Here is a 23,862-nt window from a genome sequence, read left to right on the forward strand (position 1 = left end):
ATTTAATTAAATAAATCTCTTTTAAACATTTATTTAACGTTTTAAGCAATTATTCCTTAATTATTTATTTTTATAATTTTGACACAAATAGCCCTCCATAATGAAATAAAAAGATTAAATAAATAAATTAAAATCCCAAAAGGTAAAACAGAAAATAAAATAAACACAAGGATAAAATAAATAAAAATAAATAAATAAAATAATGAAATGAATACAATAAATACAAGTACAAAATAAAATAAATAAAAATTCAGGTAAAACAGTTACAAGCTGTCTGGAGGTGGTTAGCAATTAAAAGCTAAAGATTTGTTGAGTTATCTGTAGTAAATTATCTTAGTATAAAATTAATCTTAGTATAAAATTATTTAAATGTAATAAACTATGATTTTGATCAATTTCTCCATATGAACCCTTTTATTCTGGACTTATTCTGGAGCGCCCTCTAGTGGTGTAATAATAAACCCTGAACACAGTGCATTCTGGGTATTCCCCTTCCAAACCTACAGCTCCAGCAGAGTCCCAGGCTGCGCTGGGTCTGAGGGAAGAAGAGATGCAGAAATGTGTAATTTAATGTAATTTTATCAGCGCGAGGAGGAGAGGATGACTCCTCTTACAGGATTTATTTTATTTCTGCTGGTTTATTTTCTCCGGGCTGTGTCTGCAGGTGAGTTTAAGCATAATAATTTATCAGGGTTTTGTTTACTCTGTAGAATATCTATTTATTTTTATATGATTTTAATAGTTTTGTTTTATTATAGGTAATAATTTGTATTAATGTGAGTCATAATACAGAATAATAATGAAACAATAACGTTATATGGCCTAGTGGAAATTCTCCTGCGACATTGATGACTCTGAGTGCGCGTCTAAACCGTGTTTTACGGTAGCCGCGTGCGCACGCGCTTCTCGTTCAGAGACTGTAAATAGAACATACACTATTTATTTTACAGCTAAATAAACATAATTTACCAAGTTTATTCAACTCATATACACCAGAAACACACAACTACTTATCTGTAGAACAGTGTAGCATTTTATAAATGTTTGAAGGGCTATAAAATAAACAAATCATATGATTATCTAATGATACCAATGAAGTCTGGAATAACACTTCCAATTGCATTTATTATGTAAATTTCCAGTTATAATATTAAAAGATAATATCACACCACTAAATTCTTAAAGACCTGTTTAGTGACATTACTTTATCATTTTGGAGCAAATGAATACAATTTTGTAGGAAAAATGTCTATTCAGCTTTGTATAAACAGATTCCTGTAAAATCGAAATATTTTATAACATGTTTCATACTATTAATGTGATGTGATATTACTGTATTATTTTGGAGTAATGCGATGCCAAACCTAAGAAAAATGTCAGTAGTGCATAAACCAGATTTAAGAGTCCTATAAAACTAGAAAATCAAAAATATATCCAATGACACCAGGAAACCCTTAAATAACACGTTCCATACTATCAGTGATATTTGTAATAAATGATTATACTCTATCATTTTGGAGTGATAGGATACCAAACTTAGGAAAAATGTCTATTCGGTTTTGCATAAAGCAGATTTTGGAGTCCTATAAAACCAGCAAATTAAATTGTTATCCAATGACACCATGAAATCATTGAAGAACACATTCCATACTATTAATATGATGTGTATCAAGTGATATTACTTTATTATTTTGGAGCAATGGGATACCAAACTTAAGAAAATTTGATTTAGTCTAAATCAGATTTTGGAGTCCTAAAAAAATATCAAATCAAACTATTATCAAATGACCAGTCCATTCTGGGTGTTGTCGAATATGTTAGTGTACTTCTTTTACTCTGTTATATTTTTTCCTCTGACACTATATTTTATAATTATTCTTTTTACTTTTTTTTTTACCAACTTCCCGGTTCCTGATTTCCAACGTCACGCCCCTAGGATGGCTCAGAATGGTCAGGATGTTACACTACGGACTTTGCTGTTATTAAGATGCCATTTGATGAACCCACTGTTTTATTTCTGTTTCTCCACAGATAAACACTCTCTGTTATATCTCTACACCATTCAGTCTAAAAACTACGACTGCACTGCTGTAACTCTGCTGAACGACAGACAGATAGATTTCTACAACAGCAGCTCAGATAAACCCAGAACTGCTAAACAGAACTGGCTGAAGAACATTTCAGAATCTGACTGGAAATACAGCAATGAGAAACTGCAGTATGATACACAACTGGTAAATAAACTCCTCGACACACAGATCAATGAGTTCAGAAACTCTCACTCAGGTAAGAAACTCTGTCTTAAATATCTAAATGCAACTGTTCTGCTCAACTTCTTGTTAGAGCATTTTTGCTTAAGTGTACCTTTTGCACATGAAACTCTTCCTCTTTCTCATTGTCTGCAGCAGCTAGTAAAATAAAATATTTAGAAAAACGAGTCGATCAGGAAAAGCACCGTGTCTACATCAACCCATGAAATAGTATTCATGGCCCTGCCCACCTTGGCTTGGGACCACCCAAAGACAGAGCTAAAGCAGGGCAGCATCGCCGTCTCGTCAGATAGGAGCTAACAGTGCTAGTAACAGCATGCAGTTTATTCCTGTGTTATTCGTGCGAATAACACATCAGTTTATATACTTTAATTCAGAGCTAAGAAACAAATGGTTAAAATTAGTCTATGGAGAAAAAAAACACCAGCAAGTACAATTGAGATAGGTAGGTGTTCAGATGTTTAGAACAGTTCTGTTTACACTAGTTACAAGTAAAAATCCACCCCGGTTTTTTTACTTTCTGGATCTGGACTTTCTACCTCTGTGAGTGACTATAATTTTAAATAGGATCTCCGGTGCATTTGGTGTTTTACAGAGACTCTAAGACTAGATCAGTGGCTGAACTAGACTTAGCAGAACATTATTACACATGTTGTAAAGGAACATATGACATTGCAAAGACTGTTATTTGTCGTTCTAACTGTTGTCCGACTCACTGCCTCCTGGTGTCGCAGTGCTGTTAGCCAATCAGAAGCGATATGTTTGCATGTATGAATATTCAAAAGAAAGCGCAGAAATCCTATCTTTTCTCCCCGCCACCCACTCCTCCACCAGACTAAAGCAGTGTTATAAAGGATCACCGGACCACTTTTTTTTGTTGCAAAAAACAGCTAATATGGCATTCATTCATACTAGAAACACAACTGGACATTTTAACATAAATGAAATGATCCATAAATAACAGCACACATGTGGATGAGCATATTATGGTCTTAAAGGGTTGGATTAGTAGGATTAATAGGACTTTAAAGCATTTTCATGTATTATTTTGCTTGAAAAACATACAAACCAGTTGTATAAAAATGTTGCTCTAAATTAAAAAGGTTAAATACTGATTAGTCTGTGTCTAAAGATCTGTAAGTGAATTCTGACTGAATGTGTTCTTCTGTTTCAGACGGTCATGTTCTTCAGTGGAGGCACGGCTGTGAGGGTGAACAGAGTTCTGATGGATCTCTGACTGTATTAAACAGTATTAATGAATTCGGTTATGATGGAGAAGATCTGATTCAGTTTAACTGCACCTCTAAAACCTGGATAACCCCAGAGAAGAACAGAGAGAGGGAGGAGGAGAAGAACAGAGAGAGGGAGGAGAAGAAGCACAGAGAGAGGGAGGAGGAGAAGAACAGAGAGAGGGAGGAGAAGAAGAACAGAGAGAGGGAGGAGGAGAAGAACAGAGAGAGGGAGGAGAAGTGGAGTAGAATATTTAATGCTGTAAAGAAATGTCTGCATTGTGAGGAGATGCTGAAGATTTATTTACAGTACAAAACTACTGACATCACACCGAGTAACAGTGAGTATCTGGGGGTGGTAATATGGGTGATATTAGTATGATAACTACATGATAACAATAATATACTGTATTTCTGCACTATAAGGTGCACTTAAAATCCTTAATTTTTTTCCAAAAACCATCAGAGCTCCTTATAGGTATTAAGGAGCAGTAAAGTCACTCCACTGAAGTACAGAGTTATACAGGAGTTTCAGTAAAGTTTCTCCAGCACCGAGACTGGAGCAGTATTAGCATTAGCCGCTAACCGTGCTAAGCACTAGCTCTTTCCCTGTTCAGAAGCGAGTGTATCCGACTGTAGTCTGCATGTTTACCATGTTAAAACAAGCTATGTGGGACAATCCACTAGATAATATCTCCCTGGCTTACTGAAACACTCAGGGTTCCTCAGTGTAGCACTGTTAGGCGGCATTTACTAGCTCTAACCTTGGCTAGCGCTACCGATTAGCTGCTAATGCTGCTGCACCCAGCCTTAGTGGAAAAGGTTAACATCCAGCGCTCGTTTGACTTTAAAAGAAAATGTTCTTTTTTAAGAATTACAGTTTTGTTTACTTAGCTTAGCTTTACAGGTCTAGCACTGAGACCTGATGTATTAGAAGGAAATAATGGCGACACCCCTGTTCCTTACTAGTGTGTGCCTTATAATGCGCCTTATAATCCATGGTGGATTATGTATGAAAAAAGACCAGAAAATAGATGTTTATTGATAGTGCGCCTTATAATCCAGTGCACCTTGAAGTGCGGAAAATACAGTAATTAAAAAATAACTCCATTCAGTTTGACTAAGTAATTATATACATACCAAAGACAAAACACAAGATGCATTGACAATAAGTACATCAGACAATACATACAGTATTTACACACAACCCAATCTGCATGTGATGGGGCAGATGTTACTTGAAAGCAAACGGTATGTAATACTTAGTTCAGTGATTATAATTGAGTGATTGTATAAACGGAAAAAAATTAAGAGGATAAAAGGTGAAAAAAATACTGTAGTTACTATAGTTTTGCTTAAACTGTGTAGACATTACTGTATCAGAAGAGCTCAGATCAGGACAAACTGCTTTTAGCTGCCAGTTATCAATATTTTGTATTTAATAGAACACACAATAAAACATGATAGTTTTATTGTGTGTTCTATTAAATACAAAATATTGATAACTGCAATTACATTGCTTTTTCTCCCTTTAGCGCCACCTGTTGTTCATATATTTGCAAAGAAATCTGTAAGAGACTCGAGAAAGCTGATATTGACCTGCCTGATCACGGGATTCTACCCCAAAGACGTGAAGATGAGTCTGAGGAAGTTCACCACTTCACTTCCTGATCATCTGATCACATCTTCTGGAATCAGACCCAATGATGATGAAACCTACCAGCTGAGGAAGAGTGTGGAGATACAGGAAGATGATCCAGCAGATTATGACTGTTACGTGACTCATAGCTCCCTCACAGAACCAGTGATTAAACAATGGGGTAAATATAATCCTACATTACTGATATACAGCTCAGTTTCCTCTGCTGAGAAGAGTTTGTTGAACACGTCCAGGTAGCTGCACTGTTAAAATAGCAATCTGCCAAACTCTGACTCTTAAAGAGAATGATGCGCAGGAGACACTCTGATTATGTATTGATTTTAGTAGATCTATTTGGTACCGGACAGTTTAATTAACGTAAAAGGGCTCCAAGTAGTGGATAGTTACTAAATTATATTTATTTCAGGGGTGAATTCTTCCATTTTCAAAATTTCTGATAATTGAGGCTGGCTAGCGCTGCTAACAGGGGCTGAGTAGCGCTGCTAACCATGGCTGAGTAGCATTGCTAACTGGAGCTATGTATCACTGCTAACCATGGCTGAGTATCACTGCTAACCAAGGCTGAGTATCATTGCTAACCAGGGCTGAGTATCATTGCTAACCAGGGCTGAGTATCACTGCTAACCAAGGCTGAGTATCACTGCTAAACAAGGCTGAGTATCACTGCTAACCAGGGCTGAGTAGCATTGCTAACCAAGGCTGAGTATCACTGCTAACCAGGGCTGAGTAGCGCTGCTAACCAAGGCTGAGTATCACTGCTAACCAAGGCTGAGTAGCGCTGCTAACCAGGGCTGAGTAGCGCTGCTAACCATGGCTGAGTAGCATTGCTAACCAAGGCTGAGTATCACTGCTAACCAAGGCTGAGTAGCGCTGCTAACCGGGGCTGGGTAGTGCTGCTAACCATGGCTGAGTAGCATTGCTAACTGGGGCTGAGTAGCGCTGCTAACCATGGCTGAGTAGCATTGCTAACTGGAGCTATGTATCACTGCTAACCATGGCTGAGTATCACTGCTAACCAAGGCTGAGTATCATTGCTAACCAGGGCTGAGTATCATTGCTAACCAGGGCTGAGTATCACTGCTAACCAAGGCTGAGTATCACTGCTAACCAGGGCTGAGTAGCGCTGCTTACCAAGGCTGAGTATCACTGCTAACCAAGGCTGAGTATCACTGCTAACCAAGGCTGAGTATCACTGCTAACCAGGGCTGAGTAGCATTGCTAACCAAGGCTGAGTATCACTGCTAACCAGGGCTGAGTAGCGCTGCTAACCAAGGCTGAGTATCACTGCTAACCAAGGCTGAGTAGCGCTGCTAACCAGGGCTGAGTAGCATTGCTAACCAAGGCTGAGTATCACTGCTAACCAAGGCTGAGTAGCGCTGCTAACCGGGGCTGGGTAGTGCTGCTAACCAAGGCTGAGTAGCGCTGCTAACCATGGCTGAGTAGCATTGCTAACTGGGGCTGAGTAGAGCTGCTTACCAGGGCTGAGTAGCATTGCTAACTGGGGCTGGGTAGCACTGCTAACTGAGGCTCAGTATCACTGCTAACCATGGCTGAGTAGCATTGCTAACCAAGGCTGAGTAGCACTGCTAACTGGGGCTGAGTATCACTGCTAACCAAGGCAGAGTAGCGCTGCTAACCATGGCTGGGTAGCTCTGCTACCTGGGGCTGGGTAGTGCTGCTAACCATGGCTGAGTAGCATTGCTAACTGGGGCTGAGTAGAGCTGCCTACCATGGCTGAGTAGCATTGCTAACTGGGGCTGAGTAGCACTGCTAACTGGGGCTGAGTATCACTGCTAACCAGGGCTGAGTAGCATTGCTAACTGGGGCTGGGTAGCGCTGCTAACTGGGGCTGAGTATCACTGCTAACCATGGCTGAGTAGCATTGCTAACTGGGGCTGGGTAGCGCTGCTAACTGGGACTGAGTATCACTGCTAACCATGGCTGGGTAGCTCTGCTACCTGGGGCTGGGTAGTGCTGCTAACCATGGCTGAGTAGCATTGCTAACTGGGGCTGAGTAGAGCTGCTTACCATGGCTGAGTAGCATTGCTAACTGGGGCTGAGTAGCACTGCTAACTGGGGCTGAGTATCACTGCTAACCAGGGCTGAGTAGCATTGCTAACTGGGGCTGGGTAGCGCTGCTAAATGGGGCTGAATATCACTGCTAACCATGGCTGAGTAGCATTGCTAACTGGGGCTGAGTAGCACTGCTAACTGGGGCTGAGTATCACTGCTAACCGGGGCTGGGTAGCGCTGCTAACCGGGGCTGAGTATCACTGCTAACCATGGCTGAGTAGCATTGCTAACTGGGGCTGAGTAGAGCTGCTTACCATGGCTGAGTAGCATTGCTAACTGGGGCTGAGTAGCACTGCTAACTGGGGCTGAGTATCACTGCTAACCGGGGCTGAGTAGAATTGCTAACTGGGGCTGAGTATCACTGCTAACCATGGCTGAGTAGCATTGCTAACTGGGGCTGGGTAGCGCTGCTAACTGGGACTGAGTATCATTGCTAACCATGGCTGAGTAGCATTGCTAACGGGGGCTGGGTAGCGCTGCTAACTAGGGCTGAGTATCACTGCTAACCAAGGCTGAGTAGCATTGCTATCTGGGGCTGAGTATCACTGCTAACCAGGGCTGAGTAGCATTGCTTACTGGGGCTGAGTATCACTGCTAACCGGGGCTGAGTAGCATTGCTAACCAAGGCTGAGTATCACTGCTAACCAGGGCTGAGTAGCGCTGCTAACCAAGGCTGAGTATCACTGCTAACCAAGGCTGAGTAGCGCTGCTAACCAGGGCTGAGTAGCGCTGCTAACCATGGCTGAGTAGCGCTGCTAACCGGGGCTGGGTAGCTCTGCTAACTGGGGCTGGGTAGTGCTGCTAACCATGGCTGAGTAGCATTGCTAACTGGGGCTGAGTAGAGCTGCTTACCAGGGCTGAGTAGCATTGCTAACTGGGGCTGGGTAGCACTGCTAACTGAGGCTCAGTATCACTGCTAACCATGGCTGAGTAGCATTGCTAACTGGGGCTGAGTAGCGCTGCTAACTGGGGCTGAGTATCACTGCTAACCATGGCTGAGTAGCATTGCTAACTGGGGCTGGGTAGCTCTGCAAACTGGGGCTGGGTAGTGCTGCTAACCATGGCTGAGTAGCATTGCTAACCAAGGCTGAGTAGCGCTGCTAACTGGGGCTGAGTATCACTGCTAACCAAGGCAGAGTAGCGCTGCTAACCATGGCTGGGTAGCTCTGCTACCTGGGGCTGGGTAGTGCTGCTAACCATGGCTGAGTAGCATTGCTAACTGGGGCTGAGTAGCGCTGCTAACCGTGGCTGAGTAGCATTGCTAACTGGGGCTGAGTAGCACTGCTAACTGGGGCTGAGTATCACTGCTAACCAGGGCTGAGTAGCATTGCTAACTGGGGCTGGGTAGCACTGCTAACCAAGGCTGAGTAGCATTGCTATCTGGGACTGAGTATCACTGCTAACCATGGCTGAGTAGCATTGCTAACGGGGGCTGAGTAGCATTGCTAACGGGCGCTGAGTAGCATTGCTATCTGGGGCTGAGTATCATTGCTAACCATGGCTGAGCAGCATCGCTAACCTGGGCTGGGTAGCATTGCTAACCCTGGCTGAGTAGTGCTGCTAAACATGGTTGAACAGCATTAATAACCAAGGCTGAGTAGCGCTGCTAACCGTGGCTGGCTAGCACTACTAATCGTAGCCGGACAGCAATAGTTATCTTTACAAAAAATAACTAAAATAAGGCATACCTAAAATATGTATATATTTTTTAGGTTTAAAATTTCTGACTAAGGAAAGCTAAATGTTACGCTAAAGCAAATGCTAATGCTGACCGTTACTAAAGCTAATGCTAATCTCTCATGATAACGGCACATGAAGAACTTCTCCACTGATCTTCAGTTCTATCTGAACTCTGCTGCACAGCTGTGTTAGTTCAGTTTATCACTTTCAATTCTACACTTTATACCATATTTTTATCTGCATCATATTATCACTTTTACTGATGCTCTGTGTTTTTGTTTGTGTTCTTTTAGATGGAAGATGCACAGACTGCCCAGACAACGTTTCTCATGATTTATTTATTAGAGTTGTTGTCTCAGGGTTGGTGGTGCTCCTGTGGTCTGTGATGCTCTGTTTTCTGATTGTAAAAAAGCGTGAGTAGATCTGTTTTATTACACATTTCCTATTCAGTAGATCAGTATAGTTACGGTTTTCCTCAAAAATAAAAAAATAATACACCCTTTATCTGCCACTGTTGTTCCTAGTTATTTATGTAGAGTATTACTAGCACAGTTTTGATGATTCAGCATAGAAACATATGAAATATATGATCTAGAATTTAGATCATATATCTTACACTCACTTTCTTTATTAGAACAGAATGAATGAGTGTAAATGTAAGTTGTGTATTTATACTGTGATGTGTGTTTAACAGGTGCGAGAAGAAGAGAAACAGATCTACACAAAGTATATGAACAAATCTCTCTTTCAGGTAGGTCATTTTAAAGAACAAAAAGAGCATGCTGCAAAACAACACACAAAACACACTCAATTCTGCACAGCAATATTAGCAATATATACCAGATTTTTTGCATTATAAGACACACTATGCGACACTAGTAAGGAACAGGGGTGTTGCTATGTTTTCCTTCTTATTCAGCAGGTGTGAAGCTAAGCTAATCTACACAGATTTCTCTCATTAAACTGTTTATTTAGGTGAGTAAAGCTTAAGGTTCCCAAATTTCCTCTAAAGCTGGGTGCTGCAATATTATCATTAGCAGCTAGCTGCTAGCGCTAGCTAATGCCGCCCAACAGCACTACACTGAGGAACCCTGAGTGTTCTGGTAAACCAGGGTGATATAAGATAGCGGTTCGTCCCACGTAGCTTATTTTAACATGGTAAACCCGCAGACTACAGTCTGATATAATTACCTCTGAACGGCAAAAGAGTTAGCACTTAGCGCTGTTAGCGGCTAATGCTAATGCTGCTTCAGTCTCGGTGCTGGAGAACTAAACTGAAACTCCTGTATAACTCTGTACTTCAGTGGAGTGTCTTTACTGCTCCTTAATACCTGACTGGTAGAACTCATACATAAGGAGCACTGGATTATAAGGAGCTCTGATGATTTTTGGGAAAATTAAAGGATTTTAGGTGCACCTTATAGTGCAAAGAATGCGGTATTGCAAGGACTTACATACCTGAAATATACCTGAAACATTAAGGTAAGTATTTTAATTGCATTTAAATTTAGTTATGAATTTTAAAAGTATAGTTTAATTTAATCATCTTCTTACTCTTCTTCTTACAGCTGTGTCTGTTCAGTTTATCAGTTTTAATTCTAGATTTTTTTTTATCACTTTTACTGATGCTTTGTGTTTTTGTGTGTGTTGTTTTAGATGGAATATGCACTAATTTCCCAGACAATGTCTATCTGCGTTTAATAATTGGAGTTTCGGTCTCGGGGGTTTTGGCAGCGCTTGTTTTTTTGATGCTCTGTGTTCTGGTGGTGATAATAAACAGTAAGTAGATCTGTTTTATTACACATCTTCTATTTTTTTTTCTTTAATAGATTATTACTGTTATGATTTGCTGTATCTTTTAGGAAGATGGCCTTGTGCTCTACGCAGTTCAGAGAAATAAGGAGAACTTGACGTGTTTAAATACGTCTCTTAGGATGGTTCCCCCGAGAGAAAACCGGGGCTCACCACTATTTAGGAAAATTGTCTAAGTTCTCTTAGCATACAACTTATAATAAATTAAATAAAACAAAGACTAAAAGACAATAAGAGAATCAATCTGTTTAAAAAAAGGGGAACACAGCTTTATTTAGCAGGTAGTTCCAATCTTAAAAACTAGATCAAAAACCAGAAGTCTTCCGAGAAACACATTCTGTACGTTTAATTTTATACTTGTAAAAATGGGTTGGGCATTCTTGGTGAGATGGCATGTAGGTGGGACATCAAGGCTCCACCTATATTTGTCATAAAATCTTTTCCATTTTTGGGCCTAATCGTGTCATTCAAGCGATGATAATTGTTTTTTAAAGACCTTATATGGTCCTGTAGCACCAAGACCATGCCTTAAAAGTTTCATCTTTTTTTAATGAGGATTTTTACTGTCCACCCCTAATGAGTTTTTGGCTTGGTTGTTAGGGAAAGATGTCAGCCCGTTTTGATAGATTGGTGGTACAGGAAACTCCCCTCCAATAGTGTATGTTGGTCTACAACCATTTTCCTAATTTACTTATTTTTTTGGTCAGTTAGGGCTTCTCTATAGAGTTCTGTTATAATCCCATACATTAATAAGTCTATAAACCAGTAATTAAGGCCTTTAATTAAAGCCTATACCACAAACATGACAAACTTTTTTTTTCAGAAAATACTAAATCAATTTTCACAGTTAAAGTGATGTTTTGTAAAAACAAATATTGTATAAAATGACCATGTGCTGACTCCTAGCAGTATAATGATTAATTAAGATAATTAAAAGAGGTTACAGTACATTTTTTCTGTACATTATATTATCAGTTTTACTGATGCTTAGTGTTTGTTTTTGTTTATTTTATTTTAGTTGCAAGATGTCCTGACTGCACAGACCACATCTCTCAGGGTTTAATGATTGGAGGTGTGGTTTCAGGGATGTTGGTGCTCCTGTGTGCTGTGATCCTCCATGTGCTAATAAAGAGAATAATAATGTGTAAGTAGAGCTGTTTTATTACACAGGTGGGATTTTATTAGTTAATTATGAATTTTAGAGAACTACTGCTTTATTTAATCTTGTTCTTACTCTGCTGCACAGCTGTGTTAGTTCAGTTTATCACTTTCAATTCTACACTTTACACCACGTTTCTTATATTTCTATATCTAGATCATATTATCACTTTTACTGATGCTCCGTTTTTGTTTCTGTTCTTTTAGATGAAAGATGGACTGACTTGCTTTATAACATCTACTGGGATTTCATAATTGGAGTTGTGGTGCTTGTGCTGATCCTGTATTCTGTGACCCTTTGTGTTCTTATATGGAGAATAATAAAGTGTAAGTAGATCTGTTTTATTTACAGTAAATTAGTACTGTTATAATTTGCTGCATTGCCTCCTAGCAGTATAATAATTTACTAAGAGAATTAGTTCATGCCTTTTGCGCATTTCGAATCGCACAAGGTGTACTTTTCCCGTCATTATGATAGCAAAGACACACTGACGCCCTAAATTGATTGATACCTGTATAAACATCACCTTCCTCACCAACAACAAAAACCCTCCTATTAGAGAGAGGAGAGACTCGTAGCTCTATAAAGGGAAATGGATGAGTTAGCAGCTCATATGTGGAGCATCTTTTGCTGGAGTGGAGAAACAGGAAACAGCTGCTCTGAAGTTCATGCTCAGGTCCAGGAGGTGAAAAAAGGACAGGTGGTTTGCTTTTGCTGTTTTTGCAGCTATAGCTCATGTTGCATGTCTGTGGATCAGAAACGTATCTGATTTTGGACCACATATGAAAGTGATTCAAATCTGTTTTAGCACGTTCACACAGCCATGAAAAATTCAGGTCAGAGCCACATTGAGCAAAAATTCAGGATTGGACAGTTAACTGTTGTCAGGGTTTTAATCAGTCAGTGGAGCTCCTGTGTTTTCCACTGCTAAAATAGAGTCACACCAGAAATTTACCTGAACTCACCTCACTTCCAGACCACCACACCCATCAGTGTAGATATATTCCTAAACTCTGCTGCTATTTTAACAGCGCAGGAGCACAGCCCTTTGTCTCTATGTGATGATATATCACTTTTATTGATGGTTGTTTTTTTGTATTTGTGTTCTTTTAGATGGAATTAGGACTGACTGCCTTAACAACATCTATTGGGGTTTAATAATTGGAGTTGTGGTGCTTGCGCTGATCCTGTATTCTGTGATACTCTGTATTCTGATGATAATACTGAAGAGTAAGTAGATCTGTTTTATTACACATCCTCTGTTTGCTCTTCAGTAGATTACTACTGTTATAATCCTCTGTATCTTTAAGGAAGATGACCACAGTTCAGAGAAATCAGAAGAACAGTCAACAAGCTTTAACAGAGTTAATTGTCTGAAAATACTACATAATTTCTCACAGTTAAAGAGAAGTTTTGTAAAGTACAGGAATGCATGGTCAGGTGGTTGTCATAAATAATGCAACTAAATAGTGATACAGGTAAGACCGGCTGAATCCTGATTAATCTGCTGTAGATCTGTTACTACATAACACAGCATCTCATCAGCAGTTTACACTGTGCTCATAAATCTTATTAAAGGAACTGTTTTACTCAAAAAAAATTAAAAATTAAATTCATCCCTTATCCTACAGTACTCATAGTTCATCGTTATTTATGTACAGTACAACTAGCACTGTTTTGATGATAATCAGCTAAAATTAAGATAAAATGACAGCATAGAATAAAAGTTGAAAATTAAAATATTAAAGAATTTACATAATTTAAGTCAATTTTTTATGTAAAATAGTTCATAAGATACCGTGCTGTGAAAAACTATTTTCCCACTACATGTTTATATTTTTATTACTATTGGACAAAGAAACCTGAGTAAATATGAAAAGCTTTTTTTCAGCTTTTAAATGATAGTTTAATTTATTAAGGAAAAAATATATACAAACCAATCTAGCCCTGTGTGAAAAAGCATTTGCCCCCTAAATCTAATAACTTGTTTGTATAACTGCAACTTAATTCAGACACACTCCTGGCAACCACCAAACCCAGACCTGTGCATTGGGTTGCCAGATAGAGAAGCATGATTCGACAGTCTACTGTTCTTGAGCTAATCTGAATAAAAACTTATAAATTATAAATATCTACAGTAGTGTTTGTGTGTGATTTTCATCACATCTTAAGTGAAACATAAATTTCATGAATTCTAAAACTAGGGATGCGTGATTATCTTCCACTCTTCTTCTCTTTTCTAGGGGACAGTATTAAACCACTTCCTCAATGTAAAGGTAAGGTGTCTTTCTTTAAATCCGGAATAATTAAATCAATGTCCATATTTTCATTATAAATTATATTGATATTGTTGTAGTAAAACATGATAAAAAACGTTCTTACCTTTAATGAATAGCACCCTAACAAGGTTCCCAGGGCCTTTAGAAGAGAAACAGGCCCACAGCATCACTGATCCCCCCCCGTATTTCACAGTGGGCATGAGGTGCTTTTCTGCATACTCAGCTCTTGTGTTACACCAGACCCACTTAGAGCATTTGTTGCCAAAAAGCTCTATCTTTGTTTCATCTGACCAAAGCACACGGTCCCAGTTGAAGTCCCAGTACCGCTTAGCAAACTCCAAACGTTTGCGTTTATGATTGTGAGTGAGAAATGGTTTCTTCCGTGCATGCCTCCCAAACAGCTTGTTGGCATGTAGATAGCGCCTGATGGTTGTTTTGGAGACTTTGTGACCCCAAGAAGCTACCATTTGTTGCAATTCTGTAACAGTGAGCTTTGGAGAACTTTTTATTTCTCTTATCATCCTCCTCACTGTGCGTGGTGGCAAAATAAACTTGCGTCCTCGTCCAGGCTTGTTTACCACTATTCCAGTTGTTTTAAACTTCTTAATAATTCCTCTGACAGTAGATATGGACAGGTGTAGGCGAGTAGCGATTTTCTTGTAGCCATTGCCTGACTTGTGAAGGTCAACACACATCTGCCTCACTTGAATGGTATGTTCCTTTGTCTTTCCCATGTTGAAGATAAATGGCCTCTGTGTCACGTCATATTTATACCCCAGGGAAACAGGAAGTTGTGAATTACTAATTAAATGTTCCTACATACTCTGATCAACTTCGTAAACTACTGTAGAAGTGACAGAAATACTTTTATTAAATTTATTTCCTAAGAATTGTTAGGGGTGCCAATAATTGTGGAACAGGTGATTTTATGAAGAATAATTATTTCTTAGTCAGGGATTTTATTTCCCCCTTAAAATGTACTTGAGTTAAAGGTTGGACTTTACTTTTTTTTCCCATCGTGGTCCTATATTATTTTGAACAAAACTCAATTTATGAGAAGCTAAAGAACACATCTTAACCAGGGGTGCCAATAATTATGGAGGGCACTGTATCAGTTTCTGAATCAGTTTCTCTGATTTTGCTATTTATAGGTTTATGTTTGAGTAAAATGAACATTGTTGTTTTATTCTATAAACTACAGACAACATTTCTCCCAAATTCCAAATAGATATATTGTCATTTAGAGCATTTATTTACAGAAAATGAGAAATGACTGAAATAACAAAAAAGATGCAGAGCTTTCAGACCTCAAATAATGCAAAGAAAACAAGTTCATATTCATAAAGTTTTAAGAGTTCAGAAATAATCAATATTTGGTGAAAAACCCTGTCTTTTAATCACGGTTTTCATGCATCTTCATGCATTTATACTGCTTTACTCCTGGTGCAAAAATTCAATCAGTTCAGTTTGGTGGTTTGATGGCTTGTGATCATCCATCTTCCTCTTGATTATATTCCAGAGGATTTCAATTTGGTAAAATCAAAGAAACTCCTAATTATTAAGTGGTTTCTCATTTTTTAATTTAATCCAGATCCAATTACTGATTTATCTAAACATTGTTCATATGCTTGGATAAGATCTGATCATTATTTAATCAGAAGAAAGGAGGAGCTTCTTCCATCCTATGGAAGATCTCTAAATACAGTATTAAAGATCTGTTCTGTTTCTGTTATTGTGGTGTTTTCTGTTCACCTTCTGCTGCTCTGCTGTTTAAATAGAAATAGAACTTAATTATCCTTCTGCCAATCCAGCTGAAGGTCCTGCTACCAACCCACCTAAAGGTCCTGCTACCCATCTACCTGAAGGTCCCGCTACCCATCTACCTGAAGGTCCATCTACCCATCTACCTGAAGGTCCTGCTACCCATCTACCTGAAGGTCCTGCTACCCATCTACCTGAAGGTCCCGCTACCCATCTACCTGAAGGTCCTGCTACCCATCTACCTGAAGGTCCTGCTACCCATCTACCTGAAGGTCCCGCTACCCATCTACCTGAAAGTCCTGCCATCTACCTGAAGATCCTACTGCCAATAAACAGCCATCCAATGGATAAGATGTACTATTAACCATAAAGTCCACACTGTGGTTAACTCTTAAGCCAGGCGGACACTGTGCGATTTTAGCCCGATTTTAAGCCCGATCTGGTCGGATGCGACTGAATTTCATGATCGGGCCGAATTTTAGCTTGATCGTGCGTCGTTTGTCGTGCAGTGTGAGAGGGGAAGCGATGTCCGATTAATTGCCCATACGAGCTGCGAATGGGCAGTCGGACGCGACCAGGGATTTCTGACATGCCAGAAATTTTGGTCGCTTGTCTCACAGTGTGAGCTGTTTTGCGGGCCGATTTCTTAACGTCACGACCTGTTTTCCCAAAAATCTGCACAGTAACTATAAATTATTATTAGTCATATTTATTTCTGTCAGTTATAATGATTTATATTTATGTTCAGTACACAGACTTATAGCTTAATATAGCAGACACAGGCATTCTGCTGTTTAAGAATTTCAACAGATGCTTATTCTCAGTCAATAGCTGGAGTTTTTGAAAAGAAAAATTAAAAGAGAAAATAACTTTGACAAACATAAATTTATTTTATTTCACTGTTATATCTGAAAATAAAGCACATTGTCAGCGTCTGGTGCTGCCCGTCAATTATATAAAACTTAAAACATGCACAGAAATATAAAGCTATATTTTATAATTCGTTTCTTTTCACTAGGGCAAATTTATTAAAATTATAAAAATATAAATTTATTAATTAAAATCTCGTCCAGTGCTCCAGAATATTAGCGACGCAAAGCCAGCTTAGCGCAGCGCGTGGCATTGCGCGCGGCATTGCGCGCAGAATAACCTCTGTCTTCTAAAATAAACGTTTTAATAAATAAGGTCGGAGAAGTGCTATTAAACTTACTAAAGCTAATAAATGTACTGATAATTAATCAAGATAAATCGGACAAAATGCGCTGCGCCTCTCTCTCACTCTCTTTCGCAGCGCGGAGCTGAATTCAGCGCGAGGCTACAGATAATATAAAAGTTCAGTTGAATAAAAATAAGTAAGGGCCTGTAAGTACAAGCAAAGGATCTGTAAGTAAATATTGTCAAATATAAAGAATAGTTTGAGGTTTTGGTGAGCTGTTTTTATGATTTGAAACTGAAACTAACTGAAACTTTGAATATTCTGCAGAAAGCCTGGGTTATTTTAAACGAATTTTTAATGAGTTTATATTTTATATTTTTTATTTATTCATTTTAACTATTTTTCTTCTTTTATTAATCAAATCATTAAATATATATCTTCATTATATATCTTCATAAGATATAAATTTTTTACCTTTTATGTCAATTTTTATGATCTTTTTAAAAGGTCCTATTTTTCCTTTTTTACGTTTATATTTTATTCGTCTATAATAAATGTCAGTTTTTATTTCTATTTTTTTATATATTTTTTTAATCCCTTTTAAACTGTTAATGCTCAGCGGCACTGTAAATGAGGGTCCCTATCCAGTGTGAATAACCGATTGCTTGTTTAATATTCAGTGTTGCAAAACCAGTTTTTACATAAACAATAAACAGAATAAAAAATAAAATTATTTTATTTTATTTAAGCTGCTGGTGTTTCTTTCGCAGCCTGACGCGCAGTCATTTTTCTATGCGCTCTCCTTCTGTAAAACGGACCACGTAGAGTCCACGTCGCCTCAGCCACCTGCAAGTCCATGTACGTCTCTTCCATGGACTTTCAGCGCACAACAGGGCACAAATAAGCAAAGCTAAGCGCTTTCTTTTGCAAGGCGTTGTGTTGAAGCGAGAGTTTGTACGCAAAGAAAGCTCCGCCTACGGGCTGCGTTTAGACGTGCAGTGTAAGCTCCCCCGTCGCAGCAGGTCAGTCGGACCGTACAGTGTGTGCAGATGAATCGCAGGCGTTGTTCATACACGACAAACGATTCAAACGTGCAGTGTGAGCTCTCCAGAACGCATCCGATTAAAAAAATCGCACAGTGTCCGCCTGGCTTTACAGACTGTTCTACACCAATACTGAAATGTTCTTTTTGAAGCTCAGTGTTGCTGCACTGTGTTATTAAAGGGTGCTTTCACACCTGAAATTATAGTATACATTATATATATTTGGTCCACTTATTTTTGTTTTTACACTGCAGTTTAGGGAGCGCACCAAATACCTTTGTGTGATACTCCTACATCCTTTCATCATCACTTACGTATCGATGCGTTTTCCTTAACCTGGCGCTGATTGGTTTTAGAAGGACATGCGTCTGACGTTGGCGTGTTGATGATAATTCAGCGGGTGGTTCATTCGGCAAGAAGCCTTTCCAGGATCAGGATAAAATAAATTAACAGGTTCATTTCGTCTCCATAGTAGTGCTGCTGCTATTGTGTTTTTATACCAGCAGCAGCAGCAACTTCAGTACAGTACTCTAGATTAGTTCAAATTCACCAAACGAACGAGCTCGTCCTGAAGCAGCTGAACCACGCCTCATTTTTCCTGCTTTTCCGCTTATTTTTCTTCTTCTGCTGCTGTTGTTGAGGAATGGCTGCTCAGCTTCCTGTCTGAAAGTTCGAACCATCCAGAAAAGCTCTTTCACACTGCAGGAGAATCGGACCATGGTTCAGAAGATCCGGACCGAGACCACCTCTCTTGGTCGGACCAAAATCTGGTCCCTCTGGTCCATTTCTTGTGTTGTGAATCAGAAGCCTGCATTTATACGGAGTGGAATCCAGTAAAGAGGTCTAGTGTTGAGCTCTTTAATCTTGCCTTTCCGTGAAATTGTGTTAATTGTATTATTTTTGTGTAATGTGTGTATATATATATATTTTTTTTTTATTGTGTATTTTGCTGCGCAATATGAATGTGTAAGAAGGCAACCTATACCGCCAGTCTCCAGCAAAGTGGCAGAGCTGGTTGGTCTGGGACAAAAGACTCAGTATGCCCTGCTGACTAGGCTCAGCTGTGTGACACAGTATAAAGACCTAGTGAAACCTCAGTTCTCTGTCGCCCCTGTGTAGAGGAGTGAGTGACCTGTAACAGCTGGTGACAAAACACTGTTTTTCACTTTTTTTGGGGCAAGTTTTCTTTGCTCTTATTTTAAGGTGCCCTTTTAAAGTGTCATTTCAGTGCCCAACTCACCCAGCTCCAGTGGTGCCTTGGTATCAAACTGGCTCACAATCCCTGTGGGTGGGAGTTCAACCTTGTGTGCAATTTATTATATAAATTTATAAATTTATACATCTAAAAAAAACTATGCTTTTGAGTCCTCCTTTCCACAACACGGTAACAGATTGTTTCTGATAAACCCCTCTATATGCAGCGTTCCAAAATCTCTTAACAGTGCATTACCACTTAAAGATTCTGTGTGTATCAGGTAATAGAATGAGTCTGAAATGAATCTGTTCGTATGGAACAACTGAGCAAAATTAGAGTTTATAAACATTTAATAAATTTTACTCCTAAAATTATTTTTATTTTATCAAGACAGAACAACATCAAATGATTAACTGCTGCAGAATAATATAAAGCTCCAGTTATATCAGCATCAGCTCACTATATGATCAAATTACAGTAGCAGTAATGATAGCATCCATACCACGTAAAACTCATTGTGAGTCTGGAATTATGATTATAATGAACTTTGATTATAAAATAAAGTTTATACATGTTTATTAATGTTTAAACAGAAAATTATTCTTATTTCCTCAAAACAGAACAACATTAAATGCTTCACTACTGTAGAAATAATTTTTAAAAACTTTTAAACTCCAGTTAAACAGCTTTTAAACATGATCTGGCTGTACTTTAATTCAGCATCAGCATCATCTCACTACATGATCAGATTACAGTAGCAGAAATGCTAGCGTCTATAGTAAGTAAAACTCGTTTACTGTAGAAAAATATAAATATACAGGTACGTTTTCTTTCATTTCTGAGTGAAATACTTTATTATACTTTCTAAATATAAAAAATATATTGGATAAATAGTTAGGTACTATTTTTAATTTGAGTTTTTAGCCGATTAGCTCCATTCACTCCTATTCATTTAGGACTCACTCGCGGACTCCCTCTAGCGGTTAGCGGTGGATTTGCGGTATAACGGGTCAGATACGGAGTGGGGAGTCTCTCTATACTCTACTATAAATAAAAAGGTAATTCTATCCCATAATATGTTAGAAATTAGCTAAATCACTGTAACTAAGGTAATAACTCCCTGTATGTATTATAGTGACTTATAATAACATTTGGAATTACAGTAAACCACAAATAATTTAACTTTTTCTATTTTACATTTTATGTTCTTCTGTTTATTATTAGATAAATCCATTTAAAGCTCAATTTACACACTAAATATATGATATATAATACTTTATATATTACTGGGTAGTGATTTTATCTGTGGTTTGGCTGTGAGATTGAGAAATACTTTAATGTTGAAAAACTGTCGCATCAGTTTCAACCAGTTGCAATGAAATGAATCAGTTCACTCCAGTTCAACCGACTCCTGCTCACTTAAAAGAACCGAATCATAGAATCGACTCGTTTCTGTGTTCAAGGCTAGAGGATCTCTTTCTCCCAGAGTTATCTATCCCGGATAAATGGTTTATTTCTGTGTTTATAATAATGAGAGAAGATGATGATGAGATCTATCACAGCTCTTCTGCTGTTCAGCTTTCTCCTGATCGTGACTGGAGGTGAGTTTTAATCTGTTTTAGAGTTTATTTAACTTTTAACTTTCAGAGAGAGAGAGAGAGTTTACTTTACACAGACTGTAGCAGAGTTTCACATGACATCATAATAAATAAATACGTATATATATATGCTTATTTATTTATTATTTATATATATTTGCACTGTTAGAATCACCAACAGTGCAGAAATACCACTAGAGAATTTTGGGTGTGTCAGACACTAGAAAGCGCTCTACAGTGAGTCTGAAAAGAATCAGTTCATATGGAGAAACTGAGCAAAATCAGAGTTTATAAACGTTTAATCAGTTTTACTCTGAAAATTAATCTTATTTCCTCAACACAGAACAACATCAGCTGCTTCACTGCTGTAAAATAATTTATAAAGCTTTTAAACTCCAGTTATACAGCTTTTAACCCTTTCAGACCTGAATTATATTCCAGTGATGGAAAAAAAAGAAATATATATATATATATATATATATATATATATATATATATATATATATATATATATATATATATATATATAATGTATGTAATGTACTCAAAAATGAATATTCAATTAATAAATAAATACAATTAATATGTACTTTTTGCCTTGTGAGCTTCTCAGTTGTGTTTTTTTAGCCCTGCTTTAGTTCGCTGAATGAGTGGTCTCTGAAGAAAGACAGGTTTTGGCTCTTTCTCATGAATATTCATAAATGGAAATATATCGCCTCTGATCGGCTAACAGCACTGCAGCAGAGACCGCCTACCTGCTGCCTTCCCCCCCACCCCACAATAAAATTTTACAGCTCTAAAAATGTTTTCAGAGACACAGCTTTAGTTATAAAGATACAGTACTGAGTGCTAGATAAAGTTAAACCATAATTTAGCTTAGGTTCCCATTACATTTTATAGCATTAGCTTAGATTACATTCAATAGAGTTAGCTTAGCCTCGGCTACCGTTAAATTGTATGGCGTTAGCTTAGGATAGTTTTTCTTTATATTCAATGGTGTTAGCTTAGCCTTGGCTCCCCTTACATTTACAGGTGTTAGCTTAGCCTTGGCTCCATTTACATTTAAAGGCGTTAAGCTTAGCATAGGTTCCCATTACATTTAATAGATTCAGCTCTAGAGTTAGCTCTGGAAGTTTTATTTAATTGTTTAGTGAAATACATTATTATACTGTCTAAAATTAAAGTAATATTTTGGATGAGAAGTTAGTTACTATTTTTAATTTGTGTTTTTAGCTGATTAGCTCCATTCAGCCCCATTCATTTAGGACTTACTCTCAGTTTCTCTACAGTCTCAAAGAGCAGCAACTTCTCCCACACAGATGGGAATTCTGTTCCATTCCTAAGTCATGAGTAACTCAGTATCGTGGGAAGAATAAGGGAGGATGGTGGAAACACATCTGCTATGAACAAAAAGCTCATTCTATCCCCAAACACTAGGGGTATTTCATCAGAATTCAGTTTGGTCCATTTAGAGAAAATGTGGCCAGGCCAAGGTCCAGACGGTCGCCATTTTAAACTTGTGTTATGATTCAGTATTATATACTGTATACTGAAGAAGCCTATAGTAGTTATGTCAGTGTTTTATGTCATCAACAAATGACAAACTACATATACTAGTATATTCCAACAATATGTATTGTTTTAAATAGGTCTGTCACAATAATTACATTATCAACCTATCATAAAATAAATGGAAACACCCTGAACTCATTGAGTCTAATAATGTGAATCTGTATATTAACTTTGTTTCAAAATGCTATATTTATTCTATTTAATTTTATTTATATTAGATTTGCAACTGCCTGTCATGATAATTACATGAATGACAAATCATAAAATATATGGAGAAATGTTTGCTGAACTAGGCCAAAATATCAGCTTTGTTTAAAAACAGCATTTTTATATTATTTAATATTATTACTGTATCAGACTTTATTATGTTGTGGGTAAAACTGATGGAGGAAGTTGTTAATGCTTTATATGTCTCCTGAGGGCTATTGTCTCGGTTGTTTCTCTTTAATTCCTCCAAGTAACACTAGTATGTTTTATAAATGTAGTATTTTAATTTCTTTTTCTGGTGCGCACCATCTGTATTCTCATCTTTTCTCGCTTTATTCTCCGACTTCTTATCGCCTGCTTCTCCTGTGTGGCTCCGCCCTCTCGCATCTACACAGATCTGATTGGTAGAGGAGAGCGTTTGGTGATCTTACAGCACACGTGATTGGTCTGTGAGTTTACTGCGCTGTAAAGCACGTAAACCATAAAGACAATAAACGTTCCTCTGCTTTAAATGAACACTGTCAGAATTAAACCCTTCTCAGTAGTTTATCGATTTGGGTCCGGATTGGACAACGTCTGGGTCAGGACTCGGACCACGGTCCGCCTATTAGTGACCCCTGATCTAACATGTTAGAAATGAGCTGATTCACTGTATCTAAAGTAATGAATCACTGTATGTATTATAGTGATTTACAGTAAACCACAAGTAATTACATTTGTTTTATTTTAATTTTTCTGTACTTCTGTTTATTATTAGAAATATCCAACAATTCTATTCAAGCTAGGTTTGTGTTTTCGCTCAAGGATTAAGTTAAGACAGTGGTCTAGAAAGGCCAAACATTTTAAAACTTTAAACTTTAAACAGTCTAAAAGGGAATTTCAGTAAAGAAAAAGCTTCTTATCTGCACAGTAAGTGTTTATTATCTCAGTATAACACATTAACTCAGCATTACAATAAATACTAACAGCAATTTTACAAAAAGCTAAAAGTTTTCCTTAAAACAACACCTCCTAATCTCTTCTCCTCATCTGAGTTTAATAGAGTTTAATTTCTAGTTCTCATCATATTAATCAACACCCGGTTTGGTACATTTTGGTAAATGTGAACATAATATACACATGCTGGCTGAGGAGCATCCAGGAGAAATCTGGAATTTTTACACTTTGT

At 38.0% G+C, this 23,862-nt stretch overlaps 1 protein-coding gene and 1 long non-coding RNA gene across 4 annotated transcripts; one reads left to right on the forward strand and one right to left on the reverse strand.

The window, feature by feature from the left end:
- Nucleotides 1-501: 501 nt before the first annotated feature.
- LOC103041334 (hereditary hemochromatosis protein homolog) lies at nucleotides 502-17,516 on the forward strand. 3 transcript variants are annotated; one of them, XM_049472807.1, is made up of 13 exons: nucleotides 502-664; nucleotides 2,032-2,286; nucleotides 3,445-3,840; nucleotides 5,035-5,319; nucleotides 9,206-9,325; nucleotides 9,607-9,663; nucleotides 10,569-10,691; nucleotides 11,743-11,868; nucleotides 12,090-12,209; nucleotides 12,997-13,113; nucleotides 14,127-14,159; nucleotides 15,974-16,003; nucleotides 16,076-17,516. In XM_049472807.1, exons 1-13 carry the CDS (start codon nucleotides 601-603, stop codon nucleotides 16,285-16,287), a joined length of 1,938 nt encoding a protein of 645 aa, XP_049328764.1. In that variant the 5' UTR covers nucleotides 502-600; the 3' UTR covers nucleotides 16,288-17,516. The 3 variants fall into 3 exon arrangements, with proteins under 3 accessions (XP_049328764.1, XP_049328765.1, XP_049328763.1); XM_049472808.1 differs by having other exon boundaries at nucleotides 16,148-17,516; XM_049472806.1 differs by having other exon boundaries at nucleotides 15,974-17,516.
- On the reverse strand, nucleotides 15,651-16,306 carry LOC125788886 (uncharacterized). The gene is made up of 3 exons (XR_007429848.1): nucleotides 16,234-16,306; nucleotides 16,070-16,165; nucleotides 15,651-16,021 (listed from the first exon to the last, which is right to left on the reverse strand). It is a non-coding gene; the product is annotated as an uncharacterized LOC125788886 (long non-coding RNA).
- Nucleotides 17,517-23,862: the final 6,346 nt, after the last annotated feature.

The sequence above is a fragment of the Astyanax mexicanus genome, unplaced genomic scaffold, assembly GCF_023375975.1.
Source record: "Astyanax mexicanus isolate ESR-SI-001 unplaced genomic scaffold, AstMex3_surface scaffold_31, whole genome shotgun sequence".
Classification (NCBI taxonomy): Eukaryota; Metazoa; Chordata; class Actinopteri; order Characiformes; family Acestrorhamphidae; genus Astyanax; species Astyanax mexicanus.